Consider the following 23709-nt stretch of genomic DNA (forward strand, 5'->3'; position numbering starts at 1 on the left):
TGTGGAAGAAATTCGTTAATTAAACTGGAGGTTCCGTTTTGTTGTAGCCGAGGGCTGCAGTGAGCCCTGCAGCCCAGCGGGACTGAATGGTGCAGCAGCCAACAGACAGGATTCTGCTCCTCTGGGCTGCTGAGACTGTACGGGTCAGATCTGCAGCACTGTGAAGGAAGAGTGTTTCAAAAGAGGAGGCTTTTGTTTCTGAAACATCCTAAGATCATGATTACAGATTTTTTTTCAGATGTTTCTGTGGTATTACATGTTGTGACATTGAGCTTCAGACTTCCCGGAAATAATAATCTAAGACACGGGAGAAGGAGAGAAACAAACTGAAAATAACAGGGTGGGATGGATGGATGAGAGATGGCAAAAAAAAAAACCCTTAAAGAAGCTTTTAGTAACCTAGAACCATGACAAGATGTTCTTTGACAAAATAGCCAATTGGACAGGAAGTAGAAACTTAACCTGAACTTGCTCAGTAGTCATAGTGGAGCTAAAATATGGTAAAAGTCAATGGAGGATGTGTATTGGCTGAGAGCACAAGAGCTCTTTGCACAATACTTGCAGAGTCTAGTGGTCTTCTCTTCCAAATCCTTTTAAATCTTCTCTCTTTAATTAAAAAAAAAGTCACTGAAGAAGCAAGACTGACATAGTAGAAAATGCATTTAAGTGGAGAGTCATGAATGTTTAAACTGGCTGAAAAGCAGATGTGCACAGTAGCCAGTGTGGATTTGCAATATTGAAAATGCCAGCTTCTTTACGTACTGACATCAAGGGAGAAATTCTAGGGGAGAAACTGTTGCTTAAATTTCGCCATTGAGGGTTGCTGCAATTTGAGACAGAAGGATAGCATTTATTCTTAAAAAAATCGTAATACTTTGAAATTGAAACTTCATGTAAACATTAGAAAAAAGTGAATCTCAAATATAGTATTTACATTGTATTACTTGTAAGAAAGAATTACTAAATTTGTTTTATTTATAACACAGAGGTTTAGGATCCACATTGCTTTTCTCTTTCATCTTAATAATTACCAAGATTATGTACTAGCTTGAGGCACAGAACAGGGAACAGCTAGTAGAGCAAACGTGTTTTGCTGTTGCCTCATGCAATTGATGAAACATGCAAACCACCAATACAGGCAGATCTAGTTTTACTGTAGGACAGTTTGTTTTCCTCTTTCTCCCTATTGCCAACATAGGGAATGCTGTGATTTCCAGTTTGCAGGCTGGAGCATGTGCTGTTTATGCCTTTCCCATGTGTATGCCGTTGGCCGCACAGTTCTGTAGAAGACACATTCTTCCTGGTGGAAGAGTGACATCTTGGTGGCCTTTTCCCCATGCTGGTTGTGTGTGTCAAATGTAGTTAGTTGGTAGGCTGCAGCGTAGGTCAATCTGCAGTCTATGGGATATGAATCATAGCTGCAGTGCCCCAGTTTCTTTCCTGCTATTTCAGTTAAGCTGAAGGGTGCTAGAGAAGGAATGTCCCTGTTCTTAATCTCTTCAACATTGGGGCTGCTTCCCACTGTGGTTCTGGAGCAAAGCAAGCCTCACAGGTAAGGAAGTGGACACAAATGATATGGACGTGGAAAATATAATGGAGTTTGAAGGCTTTAGTGTTGGGATGCGAGTGCAGGACAAGGCTTGGGTGGTGAGAAGCCCAGCATGGCACTAAACCGCACTGTGTGGTTGAGGAGGTAGAACTGTGATTCTGTTTTGGAGAATGTGATGTCATTTCAGGCATAGATCCAGAATTTTGCTTAAACCAGCTCTGTCTCTGGAAAAATGACATTGCAGATGGTGAGTGTCATTTCAGTGTAATGTAATCCTTTTTATTAATTAATTATTCAACTGTAATTGAATGTATTCTGTGTTATGAATTTCAGATGATTTTGAATGTGGATGTCGAATTATGACTGCTTCACAAACGGGTGTGTACTGCAAAGTAGCATCAGGTTTCCATTGTCCAGTTTAGCCAGAAGAGCAGGAATGCCTACGTTAGGATGTGGGAAGTCAGAAGTCACTCTGACGTTTCACAGACATTGAGAATCTGGTGGTGGCTTCTGCCTTGTCTCAAATGAATACTTTGCTATTCATTATTTATGTACTATCTAATCTGTGATTTTTTTTATTTTAATTTTTTAAAAAATTTATTTTAAGATACCTGCCAGGAAGTTCTCCCTTTAAGATGTGTTGTTTTCTGTAGTGCTCAGCTTTACAGGCAATTCTGTTTGGGATGTTTCTGACGGGTTGAGCAGGAAGTACGTTAAACTATATTAATGTTCATGTGTCCATTTGTTATTTAAGTGTCAACAGCCAGTTTTTAATTCTTTTTTGCACTTGGTCTGTCTCTACTCAGTCCTGCATCTTGACACCCATACCAAGAGATGAAGGGATTTTCAAAATTATTTCATTAGAGAGCCTTTGTAGCACTAGCTGTGACTGGTGCGCTGGGTATTGTGCAGGTGCCAGGGAACATGAGGCCATACAAAAATCTGGAGAGAGAGTTATATGTAAAAAATACCTTGAGGACTGTAACTGGTGTGCTGCTCTGAACACCACTTAGTGAGTTCGGTGGTATATCTTCCTGTCCTCAGTACTCAACAGTAGCTTAAATCCTAAAGGAGAAGGATTTATATCCCTTCCAAAACTATTTTTCTTTGTTATACATTATAATTTGAGATCTGTAGTTATTTCTACTAATGTATTTCTTCCTGAGATTGGATGGTGTGGTCCTATATAAAATACAGCATTTTCTTCTTCAAATGATTGTATATATGCTCACACTGTGCCTCTGTTCTTTTTTTAACCTTCCTGTTAGGCTAGTGATGATTTCCCCTTAGACCATCTTTTCTTTACCCTCTTTCCAGGAGCTAAAAATACGAGGTATGCTCTGCACATCCCTGTTCCCTTTTACCTTAATAAATTAATCCAGATTAACTGATTGTTTGGCTTTAATTCTTCAACTTTAATTCCTTTACCAGTGTGATTTATTTTGGCTGTTTTTTCATTCCTTGCTCTACCACTTGGAGGGGAATCCATGTGTTCACCCATTTTCAGTTGCAAGTGCTTCGTTGCATCTTTGAACCAAGGGTCACCAAGTTCTCTGTCCATGCCTGCCCTCCTTGGCACAGCTGAATTCTCTCTAGGAGCTCTTTCAGTAGTTTCCTCCACGGAAGCGGGCTGCTGCTTTCCTTGCACGGTGAGCATTGTCAGAGCTCTAGACCCTGGAAGATGACTTTGATTCATCCATTCTGGTGATCACAGGTGCCATGATTCCAGATCTGTTACCAAGTATGTGCCTACCCTCTCTTTGGCACTCCTTAAATCTGGGTGTTGGGGCTACCTGACAGAGGCCACTCCAAAGAGGTTTCTGAGCACAGGAGCCTTTTCTCAAAATGTTGTGAGAACTGAACAGGCAGGAGTAATATTAGACTCAAGTATTTGTTGTATGAAGTGTAAGAATTTGCCAGAGGAAGTACCTTTCCAGCTTTTAACTGTAGTGTTGCTTTGTAATTATTCATTTGGCTGGAAAATTCCAGGCTTCTAAAGGCTAACCCAGATGCAGCTTTGCCAGGAATTGCATTACTTGGAAAATAATAAAACTGCTATGAATATACAGTCTCCAGGTGAAATTGAACGCTGAGCATATTGTTAGAAGGAGTCTGAGTCTTATTAAACATGTATCCCAGTGTTACAATTGCACTTCTTTACAGAATGCTTATATGGTTGTGAGTGGCAAGGCTTTCTCTTCATATGGTGGTGAAGAATGAAGAAACCAGTTCTGTACAGCGTACAGGGAGTTTGGATTTAAAATAGCAAATATCTGCACAAGTAGAAGGTCAGTCATACTTTGCAGATTTCTCTGCCCTGTGCTCCTCACTGAATCCTCATGAATTGTATTTCTTATCTGTTCCCCTCAGTTTGTTGATACTTTTAACATGAGGGAAAACTATTTTGATATTTCTCTGTCAGTTATTTTGACATTAATCAACATTGCAGATCTTGTTTTGTTTGGTGTCTGGGTACATCATAAAAAGAGTTGCTGAAAGAGTTCAATTATAATATCAGCATCTCTGCCAAATGTATTGAGCTGTTCTGAAAAGCCGCTTGTCTTTTCTGACCCAGATACACAGTTTCCAACTGTGGGAGATGCTGCCAGAAAGACTCTTGGCAGAAGGCCAGCAATAAAATTATACTGCAGAAAAACACAACATATTTTCAGCAGCACTTTATACGGTGTGACGAAAAATTACCTGTCTCCTGAATGCAAAGCAGAAGTTAAAATAAACTTGCAATTTAAAGTTGCAAGCCTCTTATTCTGACTTTTAAAAGCAACAAAAAAGAATATAAATTCCAGTTCTCTTCTGTTACTGTCTGATACACCTCAGGCTGTGTTAGATACTCACTGGTTTGTTATTAGCAACCTTAAGTTGTCCCTGCTGCTCTGTTAACATAAACTTTGCATGATCTCAGGGTGGTGTACACTGTAAACTGGAGTTATCATGGGCAGATACTGGTATAAGGGTAGATTAGGAGGGTGGAGGGTGTTTTTAATGCTTCAGCTAGATACTGTTGGCATGTGCCTTCTTGATGTAGCATTTAAAACCCAATTTTCATGGTATTCTACTTGGCCTGGCCAGGTGCCTAAAGAGCAGCTCATTGAAGTGAGGGTTTGGAGGACTGGAGTCCAGTGACCCTGGTTTCCTACTGCACCAGTAGCACTTCCGTACAAGGTACCGCTCTGTGCTGCGAGGGGATGCCAGGATGCCAAACGTAGTTCATGTCTCCTTTCTAGAAGCTTACAGCTCCCTGATTCTGACATTACATGTCAGTCCCCGTGGAGTGCAAGTACCCGTTTCTCCTGCTTTTTCACTTTTCCGTTCACAAGCACTCAAAGGTAGCTAAGCATATTCATTACTTCTGGCTGTTTAAATGTCTGTCTCTTGGGAACACAACTGCCAGATGCAGGAATATATCCTACTACAAAGGCCTCATCTGAAATTCTTTTCCTTGTTTGTCTTGTGCCAAAGCATAAACTTCCTCTGTGAAGGATGAGATGTTTAATGGAAACATTTTTAGACTGTCATGGTGTTTTAATAACATTTCTAATGTGTCAAATCCCCAGTGACTTCAAACCACACTGCAGACTCTACTCGGCTCCTCTGTGACCTGGTTTGGAGACAGTATTTAGTCTTGTTTTACACTTTAGGGCCACATGATGCAGAGGTAAAGTGACTTTGTCAAGGTCACCAAGGTCTTGGTCGTGCTAGTAGCTTTTCCTAGAAATTTTCTTGCAAGTGTGGGTGGCAGCCCCTGGGTAAGACAACCATGCATTTTAATATCGTGCTTTGTAGTGTGGGCATCAGCTGTTACTTCCCTGAGGATGCAGGGACAAATATCCTGCTATAGCCTGGTAGTAAAATGAGGCTGTTGGATTTATGGAATTGCTGCTCACTTCACATAATACTTTCTGATGTGTTTGGTGCTGAGCTATGTTCTGCTGCCTTAGTCCATATGGTTGGAGCAGATTTGATTTTAGTTTTCCTTAATTTAATTCTGCATGCTGTCAGATGTACTTTGTTCTGTATATTGTGTCTGCACTTTTATAGTAAACTCCCTCCTGTTTAGTGCTTTTATTGAAAATTTTCTCTCAAAGTCTGAACTATATTGGGTTTTCACTCCTGTGCGCATTTCTGTGAAAGATTCTTAGGATGTTAATGACTTGAAAGACATCGTCTATCAGCTTCAACTCAACTTTCGGGACTTTTTTTTCCCAGCTTTCTGAGTTTTATACTGAAGATCCCTTCGTAATTCAGCTGTATATGCCCTGACCTCAGCCATTCACTGCTGAGAAAAAGGGCAGGTAGAATCGAACTCGTAAATACCTTTGTCCAACAAGTTTCACTTGTCACTGAAACTTGAACCTGTCTTGAAAACAAGATGGTTACTACCCGCTTAAGGCAGAGTATTGAGAGGTGTTGGTGGTTTTGCTTCATCTGTCCAGTAGAAGATTAACCCTCATCGTAGCTGTGAAACATTTATTTTCGGTCTGTTTCAGATTTTCAAAGAACGCTGAAAAGCACTCAGCACATCCAGAATTGCACCCTGAGGTATGTCTCTTTCCAGAGCTTGTGAGGTAGTTTGCAGACTTGCCCTCTAGACAACAGTTGCTCAGCAATTTACTGAAGCACCAGAATTTGCTCAGCCAGCTATCTTTGTCCATCTGCTTTCAATACACTGTACAAGCTGATAAGCAACAGCTTGCAGCAGTCTTCGGAGGGAGGCCAGGCTGGAGTGTTGCTTGGAGTCTAGAGACATTGTACTGGGCATATGCTGAAGTCAGCAACACATTCCAGTGCCCTTCTCTCTGCCTGGAATTGCCAAGTTACAGTTACCAGAGAAGATAGCAAACTGAAAATGTGAAATGTAGGAGTCACAGGGAAGAAGAGTATGTGAAGATAGCTGGAGTTTAGTTTGAAGAGAGAACTAATTTGAAATAGATAGATGATCTGGAAACATGTCTCATGAAAGTCTCTCTAGCTTGCCATCTGCTGACTCAAAAAGCATATTATTATTACAGAAAAGCAAAACAAAAAGAGCTCGTAAAGAGTCTGGTTGCTTCTGGAGATGGTGAAAGGCTACTAAGTGTGGAAGAGCTTATGACCAGCTCATAGAATAAATAGTGTCAAAGCAGTAATCTTTGCTTATTTTTCCTCCCACCTGCCCCTGCTTGGCTTTCAGGATCTCTTAAGAGAAGAATCTGGTCCTATGAAAGAACATCGCCTTCCTTGATCGCTTCTGGGAAGCAATTTGGTAGAGTGTTAATATGCCTTGGTAGGGTATTATAGCCTTTGTGATAAGAAGTGAGGTCCTTCAGGGTTTTCATTAGCTTGCTTTTCCCAAGTATTTTTAGTATGACTGCATTTAACTCTCTTGGGGTTTCTTCCTTGGCAACGTTTAGCTGCTGGAGCAGACAGGCCCCTGCACAGTATTCTTGTCTGGCTGCTTTTTGTTTTACCCAATTCTACATCCTAAATTCAGTGGTGTGAGATAGAAACAACTATTAGGCACTTGCTGCTTAAAGCTATTGGTCCTGTAAACCCCCTTCATTTCTTCTTAACTAGGAAAATAGTGAAGCAGGATTTGTGTTGCCTTTTCCCTGGCATGTTCAAATCTCTATAGGATGCAACATTTTAATTATTCCCTGTCACACCCCTGAGGTTTAAGCGTCTACAAGGCTTTCAAGTAATCTCGCCTATCCCTCTGCTGTTGGCAAACATGCTTTTAATCTCTAACAATGTCAGGATTCTCTGACAGACAATACACAACATATTGCTAGAGAAGGAGGATCGACATACCGGAGAAAAGGAAAAACATTTCAGTGTGTGTGTGTCAATCTGCAGAAATTTACTGACTGGGTTTCCAATTGCTTCAAAATGTTGCTGAAAAGCTGATGCAACAATATGTGCAGTGAAAGGAAAACAAGAATTTTCTGCAAGGACTAGAGTGTTTTGCTATGCAATGAGCTTATGCTTTCCTCTCTCTCATTACCTGCTCTGTTACTCTGCTCTTCTCTTGTCTTACAGAGCGTTTATTTGCAGTTCCTTATGCTGCCAGTGCTGGTGTTTGTTTCCTAGTTTAGTACAAGAGGGCTGCTCTTGCAGGATCTTCTAAATGTTGTGTGCTGTGAAAAGCAGCGCAAGGGCAGAAAAGGCGGTGTGGATGATTTCAGCTGAATGTTCTCACAAGTCTTACATCTTCAGTTTGTTATAATGTGCTTGTCTTTTTTTTAAGTAACAACTTACAGTTATCGTCACCTGAAGTCTTGGTTCTTGTACAGCATCTGGCACGTTCAGGATCGAGGGCTGCACTGGGGATTTCAACAGATAATTACTTTTTGATAATTAAATATAGTGTGTTTGATTCCTAATGCGCATGCGACAAAAATAGAGACTTCTTGAGCTGGTTTCATGTGGAGCATATTTGAGATGTTGGATTTCCCGTCTTCCTTATATCAGACCCTTAGATTGCCAGGTGGCTGACAAACCACACTGAGATAAGCTCTAACTGGCATGGGAAAGTCGTTACATATGTGTGGGCACGTTACAAAAAGTTGCTTTCCACAGTGACATCTGCTTGTTGTTCAGGAATAAATGGTTCAGTGACTGCCTCCCCATCTTGAAGCCTGCTTGCTTTAATGAGTGGTTTGACTTGATGTGCTGCATTGAACACTTATTGGAATTAACATGCTGTTTCTTCTGGTTTCAAGTTGTTTCTCTCTTTTTGCAGGTGAATTACAGAAAGTGACTCCCAGAGCATCTTGGCTGTATGAACTCTTGAGCTGTCAAGGGACTGAGAGGCTTATGAAGAGGTTCTGTCAGGCAAAACAGTGCTTAGCCAAGACACCGAGGAGGAGGGAAAAGGAGAAAGGGAGGGAGAGAGAGCTGAAACACTAACAAACCATGGTAGGTATTTGCCATCTTTCATAGGGTTGTATTAAAAATATTCTCTGCTGACAGTCTTGCGTGGGGCCTGATAAAACCAGAGGAAGGGGATTGTCTGACCTTGCACTAAATTGGAGATGGTACTGCATGCTTTGAGCAAAGCAAATGAGGTTTGATATATTGTCAGCCTCTTAAAACCAGAGAGTTGTCTTGTGAGCCTGCATTACATGAATTATTAAATATGAACAAAGGGGATGCTCATAAGGTATTCTAATAAAACTGGCATTAGCAAGCTGTAGCAAACAGCATGGGTGACCTTGAACTTGCAGATTGCATAACCAAATGCTGATATTCCCCTTCCACCTCTTCCTCGCAAAAGCAAGTGTTGATTATTCATATCTGTGTGCATGTGATTGAATGTGGTTCTACGCACACTCTGTTAATAGTGTAGATGAAATGTGTGTAGTCAAATGTACTTGGTGTACATTGTTTAAGTGAGGAGTTATTTCTAATCTGCCTGGTATTGGTTGCAAATTGGGAATGCCTGAGATGTTGAATTTGTAAAGCTGTGCAGGTATGAAGTATTGTGATGGTAAGATTCTGAAGTGTTCACAAAAAGGCAATAAACCTACCCAGTTCTGAAAAATATCTGTGGAGAGCAGTTTAAGCGTATTGGTATATTTCTAAGTCCTCTAAGGTTATTACTGAGAGAATGGAAGTGAGAATAAATGCAATAAATTTTAAATACAGTTCTCTAACATTTGTGTAGCTGATTGCTGCTGATAGGCTGTGTGTTTATATTTATATATTAAAAAAAAGACCTAAGATGAGACTTCTACCTGTTACAGAGCACAAAGGGAGGAAGAACACTTGACAAAGCAGAGTTGGCAATATATTGTATTTTAAATAGCGTACCATTTTGCTATTATTTTTGGCCTAAATTATAATGAAGAATTGATCTTGTCAGTACCTCTTCACTGGAAAAGAAAACAAATGTCTTCTAATTTAGGAGTTACTAATTTGTTCCTGTTTGACTGTTTTTCCTAATTGATATTTCATGAGATAGAGGTGGTGGGGATGAACTAATAAATCCAGCTTGTCAGTTTTCACTGCTGAACTGCAGCTTCTTTCTGTATCCATGTTGCGGATAAGCCACAAGAGGGACCTCCTGGAAGCATTGTGCAACCTGTGAAAGTACTGGGGATAATACCAGACCCCAACGGATGAGTTTCTTTGACTACCCGAATTGTCCATCTGGGTAGGAGCACAAAGGTTAGGAAAGGAACGATGTCCCATCGACTTCCGATGGAAGGGACCTAGTGAATGCAATGAGCCAGGAAAACACGACCAGTTCCTTAACAAGGATTCATCCCAGAGGCCTTTGAGATCCTTCAAAGGCCCTTTTTGTCCCTAAGAGTGTGTACTGTTACAAACCCATGAAGTTGGGGTGAACATGAAACCTACTTAAGGTATTTAATGTGTAGGAGGAACAGAGACTTTCGGTGGCTGATTCCAAGTTCTGGGAGGCTTTCAGCAGTGATTGATGTGTCTGTAGAGAGCAGGACTTAGAGCTGCTCTTGCCAGAGGTCTGTGCTGTGATCACAGCTGGTCCGGGTCACTGTTTAGATCAAGCAAGTCTCATCTGGATAGCGTGTGACAAACCGTAGCTTCCTAGCACAAGTTACCCAACCACTCAAGTTTACCTTCCTCAACAATATGACTCAGGACTTTGAGTTTCACTGCAAACTCTTTTAATTAGCACTCTAATATCTTCCTATTCTTTAATTTTTTTTAAGAAATTATTTTTGTCTTTTCTTACTGGTTTATCTCTATCCTCATCTTCATTCATGCCTTTGTAAATCCCTGTGCAGTTTGCTAAGCTTCTCACGGCAATATGTATTGCCTATGACTTCATCTGCAGCAGTAACAAAACCATAAGGGAATGGCTATTTAATTGTCTTGTTCTAAGGTGTGTTGCCATTGTCTCTAGCATAAATTGAGGAGACGGCTGCACTCAGCACTTCCAGAATATGCACAGTTGTATTTGGAGACTATAAATGCCTTTTACAAAACAGGAATCTTCTTTGTGTTCTCCTTGTCTGCCCTCCTTTCTACATGCTTTACTCAGTCAGCTCTCACCCTGGAATACTTATGTTCTAGATTTCCCTACCTTGAAATGAGGTTACCTTTTGGGATAAGGACCCTGGCTTTTCTCTTTGCTCTGAGCTCTCCAGCTGCTGAAGGCTGACACAAGCCAACAAAGATCGCTGGAATTTAGGAACTCCTTAATTCCTGCAAGTATTCCAGGGTAGGGAAGCCCCTCTTTCTTTCAGGACTATTGCTCACAGCTTGTATCTCCATGAGGTGTAGGTCCTTCAGGCAAGATCAGGGCCTAAGTGATTTCTCACTGACTTTGAAAGCTTAATCTAAATAAACAAGCTAGTCAAAGATGAGGGAAGTCAGAGACACTTAATGGTGAAATGAGTTGCCCAAGATGCTGGATTGTCTGTTGCAAAGCTGGGAGTGAAACTCAGGGTTTTTTGGTCCCCTGTTTCAGCACTCTAACCTTATACTTAGCCAGCCAGATCATGCCCTCTTCTCAAAGAGAAGCTTGGGAGGGAGGGCAGGGAGAAGTGAGAAAACCAATGAAAATGAGAAAAAAGAAAAGGGCGGGGGAAGTTATGAAAGGAGATAAGATGTAGAAACTCAATTTCTAGCCGTTGCAAGCAGAGTAATGCATACTACAGGTCTTGACCCTACTTTGTATCCATCGTAGCTGTACATGGGAGTATGGAGATTTGTCTAGTCCTAGACCTAAGTTCTCCCTTTTTCTGATTTGTGGCTAGCACACGCAGTGTCACAACTTCCACTTATAATGGACATAGCAGACAAAAGATGAAATTCAGCTTGCTTAATTTTTAGATGTCTGTAGCAGCTAATCTGATGTGGTAGTCTAGGCTTTGAGGTCACATGTGGGTGGGTGGCAAAATGTACCTCTAAAGCACAATTTATCTCATCCTAAAGTAGACAAACTCTGCTCCAGATGTGCCTGGTAGACATAAACATGAACTGTGCTCCACAAGTGCCTATTCCTCCTAGTAGCCAATAAAAGGATTCTAGAAGAGTTGAATTTAGGCATCAAATACTAGGTGCCATAAAACCCGCCCAAGGTCTTACATGTTTTACCAGCTTAATGCTGATTTTGCACTGGTATTGGGTTTCTTTCTTTTTTTAATTTATTTAAATAAAGATAAGAAGTCACTCCTGCATGATTATAAGCAATGGTCATAATAAAACACTTTCCTACGTCTGTCAGGGAGGATTCCCATTCAGGCAATGTCCTTCTATTGATAATCCAATAACTCTGTTCTTTTTTCCCCCCCCTGTTTCCCACTTCATAACAGAGATCTATCCGATCTTTTGCTAATGATGACCGCCATGTTATGGTGAAACATTCAACCATTTATCCATCTCCAGAGGAACTTGAAGCTGTCCAGAACATGGTATCAACAGTAGAATGTGCCCTTAAACATGTCTCTGACTGGATGGATGAAAAGAACAAGTCCACAAAATGTGAGGGTGATGTGGAAGCAAAAGAGGAAGCTGCAGAAAGCAATGCCAAGTGAGTGAGTTGAGCCTCATAATGTGTTACTGTACTGCTCTGAATGGGTTCCTTTCCTTCTAAATAAGAGTCGTAGTGTTACTTGATTCTGTTGCATACGAATGTTCATAGGAGGAAGTGGATATATTTGGACTTTTTGAGGTGGGAGCACATAGGGTGAGTGAGGGAATAGTAATAAGCCCAATGTGGGCAGCAGTTGCTCTATTTCGTTACTTATTTTACTGTGATGTTGTGAAGTTGCATTTAGCAGACAAACTTTTCAGCAATTATCAGTGAATTTATGTCCCTGTAACACACACATGCAAATTCACAGCCATGTAGCTTAGGGGCTCCTTCAGTTTAAGACACACAAAAAATATTTTTATAACATTCTATTGTTTATCCAGCAAACTAACTTTTCTAAGGATCCATTACCTTCTATTATTGTTGCAGTTAAACTGCAACAGGCAACTCAGCCCCACCCAGCCGCTCGCTCACTCCCCCCCGGGTGGGATGGGGGAGAGAATGGGAAGGGTAAAAGTGAGAAAACTCCTGGGTTGAGATAAAGACAGTTTAACAGGGAAAGCAAAAGCCGCGCACGCAAGCAAAGCAAAGCAAGGAATCCATTCACTCCTTCCCATGGCAGGCAGGTGTTCAGCCATCTCCAGGACAGCAGGGCTCCATCACGCGTAACGGTGACGTGGGAACACAAACGCCATCGCTCCAAACGCCCCAGCTTTATACGCCGAGCGTGACGCCCTATGGTGTGGGACAGCCCTCTGGGCAGCTGGGGTCAGCTCTCCCAGCCGTGTCCCCTCCCAGCCCCTTGTGCCCCCCAGCCCCCTCGCTGGTGGGGTGGGGTGAGGGCAGAAAAGGCCTTGACTGCGTGTCAGCACTGCTCAGCAGGGACGAACACACCCACGGGTTATCAACACTGTTTCCAGCACAAATCCAAAGCACAGCCCCATACTAGCAACTATAAAGAAAATTAACTCTATCCCAGCCAAAACCAGCACAATTGTGTAGTTCTCTACTGAGTGAAGCATCTGTGTGCCCTATGTCCCAGTCTACTCCCTGACAGGGTGCCTAGTTTTGTTGTTCTAGCATAACTCCAGTAGTAGAGGAAGAAGCAGGAACAACTGGCTTGCTTTTTTTCTTTTTTTTTTTTTTTTAAGTTTCTTAGTGTAAAACTTTTTATCTTGGGCACTGCTGGCTCTTCAGTGCTTTCTGGATAACGTTTCGCATGCTCTCCAACTCGGGTAAGTATCCAGGTTACAGATGAGGAGGTGAAGCACCAGGAGACCAACAGCCAATTTGTCATGACTTGACAAACTCGACTTCCAGTTCTCAGCTCTTCCTGTGATATAACGCTTCTCCACTGAACTTCTTGGGACTTAATCTGGTTACATCTGTAGCGTAACCTGCACTAGAGATGTAGTCAAAGAACTCTTGCCATTTCCTTTCTGATGATGCATGGAATATTAAGAAAGTCTGCTGCTACATGGGCTTTGCCCAGGAAGTTCTGATATTAAAACCGATAAAGTATATTCTTTTTCATATGTATTTGTTTTCTGACACCTTTTATGGCAATGAAAGGTTTATTGTGAGGCCTTTTTTAATATTTGGTGTCCTGGTAAATAATATATATTAAGTTGTTTACATTTTGGGATGGTGGAAGTATAGCCTACTCTAGCAGTAACAGATGGAAATACAGACCCTGTACTTTGTATACTTCTGGAGTAAGATACAGTTCAGTGCAGGTAATGGAGGAAGATCTAACTCTAAATCAGGAAGACTGGATCAGGTTTTTAAACTGAAAATACAGTTTACTGGCTTAGTATGAGAGACAGTGTTCACCATTGTATTTATCAGTTATTCCTAAATGCATAATGGCATATGTCTGAAAATTCAGAATTGAAATATTGCTTCCTAGTCTATCATAATAATGTGGTTCCTAGTTATTTCCAAGTGTCTCCTAAATTTTTGGAGTAGCATTCAGGAAATAAGGTATGAAGCCCTGCTGTACCTCGCTGTCTGGATGTGCTTCAGTTTAGAGACAAGAAACGTGCTCTGTTAACTGAGGAAATTTGTATGGCTGGGAGGAGCAGAAAGCATTCATGACTTGATCTGGTTTCCCAACAGTGTTGTGGATTCTACAGAAAATTCCTCAAGCATTAGTAGTGTTTTTCCACAGGTTTCTTTCTTAACATTTAAGCTTGTCTTTGATTACCTCTAAGATCAGGTTGTGGGCTTGGGAACTATTGAAAGAAACTGCTTGCTCTGCGTGAAGTTTATATGCAGCACCACCTACTCAGAATACACTGATCCACATAGGAAATGTGCAGCCGCATGAAGACCATTGTGTGATGGCCTTGGAAAAGTAAATACACAAATGGTCCCTCATTTTGATGCCTGTGGCTTTCTGTGTTCCCTAATAAATATTTAACAGACACAAGTCTGATCACTGCCATTTTTGTGTAAGGCCGAGCTGTGATATGTCACTTTTTTTGGTTTGAAATGTATTCAAATAGAAATAGCAAAACACTTAAAATCATGAATATTTTTACATAAATTAACATATAAATTGGTTTAAGAGACCATGATCATATTGACACCAGAGAATAATTGTAGTGGATTGATAGGCTGCTTCTCCACAGATGGACAATTAAGTTTTGTCATCTTCTCAAGGAAGGTATTTAAGCTCAGTGTTTTGCTGAAGAACAGTTTCTTGATACACAGTGTGCTGTATGTTTTGTTGGTGACTTCCCAGCACTACTGGCGACATTTATAGGTGTCTTCTGATGCAGGTAAAATGGGTGCAGAATGGATTCTTAAAAAAAATAGATTTTTCTTAAAAAAATCCAAGCCTGCAGTAAATACTTTTGAGACAGTTGGACAGCCTTGCTTTCACGTGTGTGTGTGTGCAGGATTTTTCATACTTGTGCTCTGTTATAAATTTAGAGTACAGTTTTTGTAAACATCAGTGTATTATTTATATAGAATAGTTTGTGTATTTATGCATTTGTTTGGGACAAATTATTTTACTAATCACTTCACAAGCTAAAAGGGGCTTACATTGTAGAAAAATACATAACTTGAAAAATCTTTATGCTAGTTACAGACCATATCTAAAGGAGTTGTTTGGTGTTTTCTCACAGGTTTGCATCCAGGTACTGTTAAAGTGGCATAGTTCCAGGGTGGCAGTTGAGATGATGTTGACTTTTGTAGCAGTTTTTGTTAGCTTGCTTCTGGCTATTCCAAGGATAGTAACTAGTTTGAGATTGCCACTGTGTTTTCTGTGTCATTCCTTCTTTTCTTCTGTCCGTTGTTTAAGTGCCTGTTCCTGCCTTTCCATTTAAAACACACAAAGACAGTACAATTATTAGATGAAGATACTTCTGAGGGACACTTAGGATCTATGTGATGACCTTCGGTCACAGTGTGACTGGTTTGGGGTTTTTTTGGTTTGTTGGGGGGGGGGAGGTTTGGTTTATGTCCAGTCCATCCCTCTGGATGGTAGGAATGCTGTAAGCAGGGATGCTGCCTTTCTGGCTGAGGTGGTTTAACCACCTTTACTGATTACGTGCTTTCTGCAGGTTTTATAACGGTGATGTGCCACTAGTGAGATGCATCGTGTGGCAATAGCTGGTGTTGAACTGTCAAAGATGCATTTCTTGCATTTTTCTTGATGTTTTTAAGCAATCCTAGTCTACTAAACTGTTTTTTGTTGCAGTCTTTCTCTCAGTATTCAAAACTAAAGTGTTCTTATGTTGCTTTGAAAGTTATGTTTACTGTGGCTCTTAAATGTTCCCCTAAACTTTAGCTGGAGAGTAAAAACTAGTAGTCAGACCTCTATTCCTGTAGGTTTCAGTGGTAAGACTTATCGAAGGAATTGTGCCTGGAAGACTTTTTGAAATTAGAAGCTTTCCTGAAATGTCGGTTTGTAGTACGGGCTAAAACTTCAGAAGTTGGTTGTACAATTATAAAGATAGAGATTTGAATGCCTGGATCAACTGAAAGAAACATTGAAAAGGTGTGTGGCTGTGTTTAAAGTTGGAGTGTCACTAAAAGACAACTCGGATCACTTCTGAAAACAGGATTTCTGTCAGAGAGCTCCTCTAGATTAATTATTCTACTAATTATTTTGGTAGATCTGCAGATAGTGAATTTGGGCTTTTTTGAGCTTTGTGAAGCTTTGTGACTTGAGCTAGGCAACTTCTGCGTTCGTGTGAATCGCAAACCAGTGCTTCAGTTAATTAATTTTTTCATAGGAGCTACTTGCATAAAAAGTCTACACTTTTCATTTTCTGATCAGTGATACGCCACTTCACAGTCATCAGTCCCATCCGTTTATCTCCTCACTGTGATAGGATAATACAAGTATTTTGAATGTGTGAAAATACCATTTTAATTACTCCAAATTGTTTCATTTCCAGGGATCAAGGTGGTCGGACGTTGTGTGGTGTTATGAGAATTGGCTTGGTTGCGAAGGGCTTGCTGATAAAAGATGATATGGATCTGGAGCTGGTTCTCATGTGCAAAGAAAAACCCACAAAGACCTTGTTATGTATAGTTAAAGACAATCTCCCAGCTCAAATTCAGGTGAGTTAATTCAGGGTAGTCCTCTAACAGTGGCTGATAGCACTGCACGGTGTACCTGGGTAAAGGCTGGAATTTGTTCCAGGAAAAAAGACAAGTGATAGAGATTAAAGAAATACGCTTTGAATCTAGGATGACATCTAGGGTGTGTGACACGTTTTAATGTGGTGACATGAAGTAGCTATTCACAAAATTTAACGTCATATTCCTGTCGTTGCCTAATCCCTATTTGTGATGTCAGTTTTCCTATGATGACAGCTAACCTTTCTATTTGGTAACTAACCCAGCTGATTTTTGCTCTCTGGTCCAACCACTAACATGAGCTAAATTGCAGTCCCAGAAATCTTCCCTGCTTGAGCATGTGAATGGGTCTGTATTGTTGTCCCCTGTCCCCTGCCTGAGCCTTAAGTTCGACATTGCAGCTGCTTTGCTTTGCTTGGGCTGTTCCGAGATAAAGGCCTCTGTACTTCTGAAGTGAGAACAAGTCACTTTAGGTGGCCAGTCATTTTAGCTCATGTTAATCATGAGCTCATAATTCTTTTTATTTATGGCTATTTAATTCTGATGTTGGCATCCAGTAGGCAGTGCTTGCAGCTAATATTGGTCTCTTTAAAGCAACTAGGGATAATACCTTTTGGACAGAGTTCTGAGTCTGAATAATCAGTCCAGCTTCCAGACTGACATACACTGTTGCCGAGAAACTGTTCCCTGAAGTATTCCACTGCAAGCGCCTCTCTCCAGACTATGTCCAAACTTGATCTGCTTTTCTCCTGGTCTGCTTTTCTGCCTTGTGTTTATTTCCACGCAGACAGTATGTGTTTTACCATTCTTGACAGCTGTTTGTTCTCGCTGTTCATTTGTTCACATAAAGGGCTTGTTTTAATGAGGTAATGTGCCCGCAGATGTGGCTCTATCCATAGCTGAAAATGCTAAGGAACTATTGAGCAGTAAAGAGTATATTTTACTTGTTTGAAAATTATAGGGATGTATCAAGTAGTAAAGAGTAAATTTCACTTGTTTGTAGTGAGGCATGAGATGAGAAGGGTTGAAAGTGGTAAGAAAAGTTAGCATATGCTTCAAAAAAAGTGAGAATGGCAGCACAGACGTAATTAAAAGATGCGAAGACTGCAATAAATTCAAGGGACAACTAGGTAAGATCCTATGGGGAAGCATTGTGAGGGAAGGGATTATGGAAAACATGAGGCAAGAGGAATCTCACTCATGAAACAAGCTACAACTGTCATGGGCATAAAAGACAATGAGAGGTTCTGCAGACGCATCAGATGCGGGAGGGAGAAGGAAGGGGTAGGCCCATTAGTGGACAACAAGAGGAAATGAGATGCAGAGATGTTAACAGCTTCTGCTTTGAAGGCTAGTAGTGAGCAGATGCGTAAACATTTTCATCCCAACAATAAAGGAGCTGGAGGAGTGCAGGTTGCAACAAGGAAGGAAGTTAGAATATATGTTAGGTATGTTCTAACCGTATGGTCTTGCTGAAACAAGCGCACTAACACAAGGAATAGCTTTAGGACTCTGAACCGTCTGTGGTTATCTTTGCACTTTGGAGGTTGAGAGAGGTCCCAAAGGACTACCGAAAGACCTGCAGGTACAGATCACTTGAGATAACTCTGACACAATGCACGGTAATGCAACAAATTACAAGGCAGTTTGTGGTATTATCTATGAAAGAAATCTAAGCAAGAAATACAGAGTTTAGTGAAAACAATTTAAAGAACACTCTATTTATTGGTGTGCTGTCAGGAGAGGAAGGTCAGGTTTTCCAGGCGTTGTCAGGGATCTCTCCTGGGGCTGGTGTTAATGGATGAAGTGGGTGACAGTGGGGTCTTGCGTCCAGTTTCAAGTGCTGTGTGGAAAGGGAGTGAGAGAGATGGACGGACAAGTTGGAGAAAATCAGACGAGTGAGAATGAGCACCTAGAAAACCACGTAATGAAAGTTATCTGGTTTGGAAAAAGTCAAGACCAAATGCAGGTGTAAGTTTTAAGACATTAATGGTTATTTATAAAGGGACAGTGATTCAGTATCTCGCGTGGCTACCAAAGGTACGATGAGAAGTAATTGGAACTGTAGCAAGGGGCAATTCTATTGCAAAATAGGTCATGTAAATTATATGTGTGGCTAAGAATCAGAATAGACTATTTGGAGAGGAGGCAAAATCTCTGTTGCTAGGGCATCTGAAGGATATCTTAGGCTTGGTAAGAGATGGCCAAGGTATGTTTGGTCATACCTCATGGCAGGTACATGGGCTAGGCGAGCTGGTGCAGCTTCTGCGCTGGAATCTGTCGTCCCTCTGCACTGAGTTATGGCTGTGTTGGTCGTACTGCATATGAGAGCTTTTACCTTTAGAGGCAGCGTTACTGGAGAAGTGTGTACTTACTAAGAAAAAATGTTGCTGGTGGTATTTTGCACACTAGCAGCCATGAAAGTCAGCTTCTGTCTTCATTTAAAAAAAAAAAAGTGATAATACAGTGGGACTACTTAGTATTCTCATTAAATTTGTTGCAGACCTTCTTTTTCTTAAGCATGTTACTGGGTTTTTTCTGTTTGTTTTTAATGAGGGAGGCAAGGCCTTATTTGTTATTGCAATGTCTTGTAGGCTTCTCATTAGTTAAGAGGCATGTGCACATATAGAGATTCTGCAGTTTTTCAGTTGATTGGGAGATTCTTGAAATCTTTCTTGGTGACTTTCAGAAACTTACAGAAGAGAAGTATCTCGTGGAGGAGCATGTAAATGAGGCAGCTATTATTATTCGTAACACAAAGGAGCCCAAGCTAACTTTGAAGGTGATACTTACATCCCCTCTCATTCGAGATGAAGCAGAGAAGAAGGAAGGAGGTACACAGAGCGTTTTAACTTGTTTTTAAGACTGTTCTATCTAAATGCCCTGACTGTGCAGCACAGGGTTAATTGGGAAGTAGGTTTTTAATTTTGCATCGTGTACTAACTAGACTGGCTATTGCCACAATAGGTTACATTATTTGTGCCTTAAAAAGACAATGGTCACTTAATTTTCATGTAAATATGCATAGGTTTCATTTGCAAGCAATATTGCTACAGTGTTAACTTTGACATACAATTAGGTCTTAGTTCTCCTTTCTTTCAGACTTGCTAGTTAATTCTTGAGCACCCCAGCGCTGCACAGTCTTGTTTTCAAATTAAGTCAGTCAAGTGGGATTGGTTCATAGTATCTTGAAAAACTCATAAAATTGTTTCTCTTTTTACATTAAAAAAAACTCTCCTGCAAAGCTCGCAAGTATGTCAAGCTGGCCCTCAATTTTTATTAATTGATGATACATATGTGTATGTTTCTAGCTTTAAGAATTTCCGAACTGGGATACAGTTGAAGTTACAGTGCTATAATACAGCACTCTTGCTTCCGAATTGAACATTGTACCTCATGTCCTTAGAGCAAACTAGATATAGAAGACTGTAACTTAGTTTCTTTCTGTTCCTTCTCCCTAACTGCGTGATGTCCAATGTAGTTATCTGCCCCTTGTTAACAGAACGTTGACTGGTAGTATCAACGAGGTTGGAAACAAACCAGGAGCAATAGAGAAGAGCAAATGTAGCCATACTTTGTTTTATTTTTAAAATCTTGCCAGTAATTTCTGCTTCCGCTTCCCAAACCTATCCCTAGAAACTTTGCCACTGGATGATGTCAGACCTTTGACCAACTGGCCACTCTCTGTCATGACAACTGAGGCAGCTGGGCCCATGTGGGCTAGGGAACTCCCTGTCGCGCTCTTCCCATTTCTAGACTTGCCACAAGCCCTTTGCTTCCTCCCTTCTCCCACATGAAATACCGACACAATGAGAAATGTTGGTCAGTTTCTCTTCGTTTTTGTTTGAGGCAATGGCAGGAAGGATCCCTTCGCAAATGAAATGCAACACTTTGGCAGCAGTGGGATGCAGAAAAAAATCTTACAAAACAGATGAATGGCAAAGATTTCCTAATTGCAATGTCTGTTTATTCTCCAATTAGTGACCACGCTCTTTTGCAAGACCATTAAAAATAAACTGCATATTACTTGTTGTTCTTCAGCTTCCCATCAGATGCTGAGATCAGCCCTGTAGTTGTTGCAGCTGATGCACGTTTGTGAGAGAGAGCACAAAGTGCAGAACAAATTGTAATGGTAAAGGATTTGCAAGATTCTCACAAGGGGACACAGTTTTGCACAAGGGCTTCCGTCCCAGTATTTTCTTGCAAAAAGTGGTGCCCTTGCGCAGTAAATTCTAGGGACTCCTGAGTTCATCTCGGACTAAATGAGGAGTTGAATTTTTATGCTTTCCTATATTTAAAATGTAGGTGTTCTATTTTGTTTTCAGTATCTTAAAATATTTTCAAAATTCTGTACTAATTTTTTTAAAAACTTAAAATGGTTTCACTACCTCTCGTAGAGTGGTGTTATGCTGTCACTTCTAAACAGCTGATGAGGACAGTTAATAGGGTAATGGATCTTGTTTTAAAGCTCAGGTTCTTTGACATTGATTCATCACAAATGAACAGAGACATTTATCATGTTCCTTTTCAAAGGTATGTGAAACGTGCAGATGTCACCAAGTAAACTGAAAGGCGGGAGGGATACTTTTTTCCATAATATTTCTAACCATATGTAGGTCACTTTCACTTAGATTCAGACCAGAAAAGTTTCATATCCAATATCAAGGGAAAATACTCAGAGAAACTGTCTGGTGAAAGAAAATACCTTGATCCCCAAAGAAAGTTCTGCTGTATTTTTTTCAATACTCCTGAATAATGCCAACCAAATGCGAATCTCCTTTCTATGCAGTTTTAAAAACTGTTTGGAGTGTATTCCGTACATTCTTTTGAACGAAGGAGCTCAAAATGCTTGTCAACTTGCCTTTCATCTTACATGTAAGATGGGCCACGGGGTTCCAGGCGCTGGCGCCGGTTTGCCCCGGCGCCGCTGCCGGGAGCGGAGGCTGCGCGAAACTGACCAAGGTTTCGGGTTCGGTGTGATTAGCACTAATCTGTCCTCTAACCAAACCGGCAAGGTTAGGCACAACGGACCTCGTTACCAGTGCTCCCATTTGTTCTGTAGGAATGCTGTGTGTGCCTTCATGCCCTGATGTCAGAATGTATCGAAAAACATTCCTGGATTTCTCTTCAGTCCCCACCTCTTTGGAAAAGTGTTCATGTTTAAGACGTGGTGTTCGTCCTATTTGTTTTTGCTGCTCGTTAGCAAAAATAAATAGTGGACCAGTGTGTGTGTGCATTTCAGTGTTTCTCACAAATGGCTATCCATAAAGCTCTGCTTTCTCATGTCGAGTTGAGAAGTCAAGCATCTAAAATTCCTGCATTTTGCATCAGTTAAATTTTAAAACTTCTTAAGAAACTGAATTTTTAGTCGTAGCATCAAATATAAATTGGGCTTTCCAGACCAGAACCTTGTAGCTTGCAAATCAGTTGTTGTTACTGAGCGTACAGTACCAACAAGCTTATGTAATATTAAACACGTGCATTTACCACAGTGGGGCTGAAACCAGCCTTGCTCTGTGAGCAACTACTGCCTAAACAGTCTGCCTCTGCTGCCGCCTTTGCTGGGCAGGCGCAGCCAGTGATGCTCCAAAGGTGCCGAGTGCCTTTGAAGGGGCAACAAGCCACAGGTTTACCTTGCCTCTACGGAGAAGACAACGCTCCTCGTATGGCTGGCTGCAAATGAATGAAGCCGGCAGCTACTGTGTGAAGAGAATACATACAGCAAGTGGGGAGAGAATTACTGAAGGATTGGTTCTGTGTTGCATAGTGTGAGCTAATGTCAGGGCTTTATTATTAACTGTTTGTTAAACTCCTTGTATCATTGCCCTTGTTAAAACCACAAGAAAAAAAAGTAAAGCTTTGCAATCACATTTGAAAATTTTGATTGGGTCTCACTTTCCTGACTGGCAGAGCATGAAGAAACATGCCATTCTCCTGAGGGTGTCGAAAGGGAGCCTGCTGCAAGCCGCTCGCCCTCTCCACTGCCTGTTCTCTTCATCTTTCTGTTTAATAGAATCTTGCACCCAAAAGCTGGCTGACTGCAACATCTGCGAAAGGTGCTCAGGACACTAGTGCTGAATTTGCGATTGGCAAAATTCTCCCAGATATTTGTAATTTAGACCTTTGGAAAGAGCCTTAATCCTGTAGGAAGAAGTAAGATTCTAACTTGTTGAAAACAAATTATCTTATGAGACTAGAAAAGCCTTTTCATTCACCTGAATGACAGATGACACATATTCTGTTTATGTTTTGTAGTTTAAAGGAAGAATTAATGTACGTTGTCAATGGCTGCAATGCACTTTAGCAAAGCCTTGTACAATACTAAGTAAAAGTCCCTAGGGATTTAAAGATCCAGTTCATTGCCAAAAATTAATGATTTTGCAATCAGTCACCTTTGCCATTTCTAACGTTTTAAAATAAGATTCTGATCATTCATTGACAGTAGTTGTTTTATACAATACATGAGCTTTAAGCAGATGTTTATATTGTCCACAGCAAAGTTTTCTTACAGAACTACATAGACGTACATTTAGTAATTGTGTGCCACAAAACGTTACTCCTGAAAATAATGAAACTGCAAAGGAAATTGAGAAGCAAATCTGGTGTTCCAAAATGACCTTTTCTGCTCATAGAAATCCAATGCCTTGAGACTTTGCAGCTTTTATTTGGAAAACAGGCAAGAGGAGTGATTCATCCCACTATTGTAATACTGTTGATGAGGGCAGTTAGAAACAATGCAAATATCTGCTGCGAAGTTCATTGGGGTTAGAAAATAAGCTTATAGCACTTAAGTCTTCTGCTGACAGCAGAGCTAGCAGGTGCGAACTGCAACTATGAACTGTCAGACAAGATACCTGGTTCTGTTCAGTTTTACACTTTTTTTTTTTTTTGGCTTTGGGCTCTTTTATCCATCATAACATAATGTGCTTTTACCAGAGTAACTTTCCCATTGAATGGCACAGGAGGTGAAGCAACTTTAACATTAAAGATGCAATTGCACGTGCAACCAATACTATCCAAAGTAACCTATGAAAACGTACTTTGA

General features: G+C 40.8%; 1 protein-coding gene across 15 annotated transcripts in view; it reads left to right on the forward strand.

The window, feature by feature from the left end:
* Window positions 1-23709, forward strand: part of STRBP (spermatid perinuclear RNA binding protein) — an 86638-nt gene that overhangs the window by 17927 nt on the left and 45002 nt on the right. For 14 of the 15 annotated variants that reach the window (XR_012045634.1, XM_072882856.1, XM_072882866.1 and 11 more), the window contains exons 2-5: window positions 8289-8464; window positions 11848-12065; window positions 16481-16646; window positions 19354-19498. Coding sequence is in view for 14 of the 15 variants with exons in the window: in XM_072882856.1 (XP_072738957.1) it covers window positions 8462-8464; window positions 11848-12065; window positions 16481-16646; window positions 19354-19498 (532 nt within the window). In the remaining variant the exon portion in view is untranslated. Of the gene's footprint in view, window positions 1-6057; window positions 6110-8288; window positions 8465-11847; window positions 12066-16480; window positions 16647-19353; window positions 19499-23709 lie in introns of all 15 variants that reach the window. The other variant, XM_072882855.1, reaches the window with a different exon arrangement.

The sequence above is a fragment of the Ciconia boyciana genome, chromosome 18 (assembly GCF_034638445.1).
Source record: "Ciconia boyciana chromosome 18, ASM3463844v1, whole genome shotgun sequence".
Taxonomy (NCBI): domain Eukaryota; kingdom Metazoa; phylum Chordata; class Aves; order Ciconiiformes; family Ciconiidae; genus Ciconia; species Ciconia boyciana.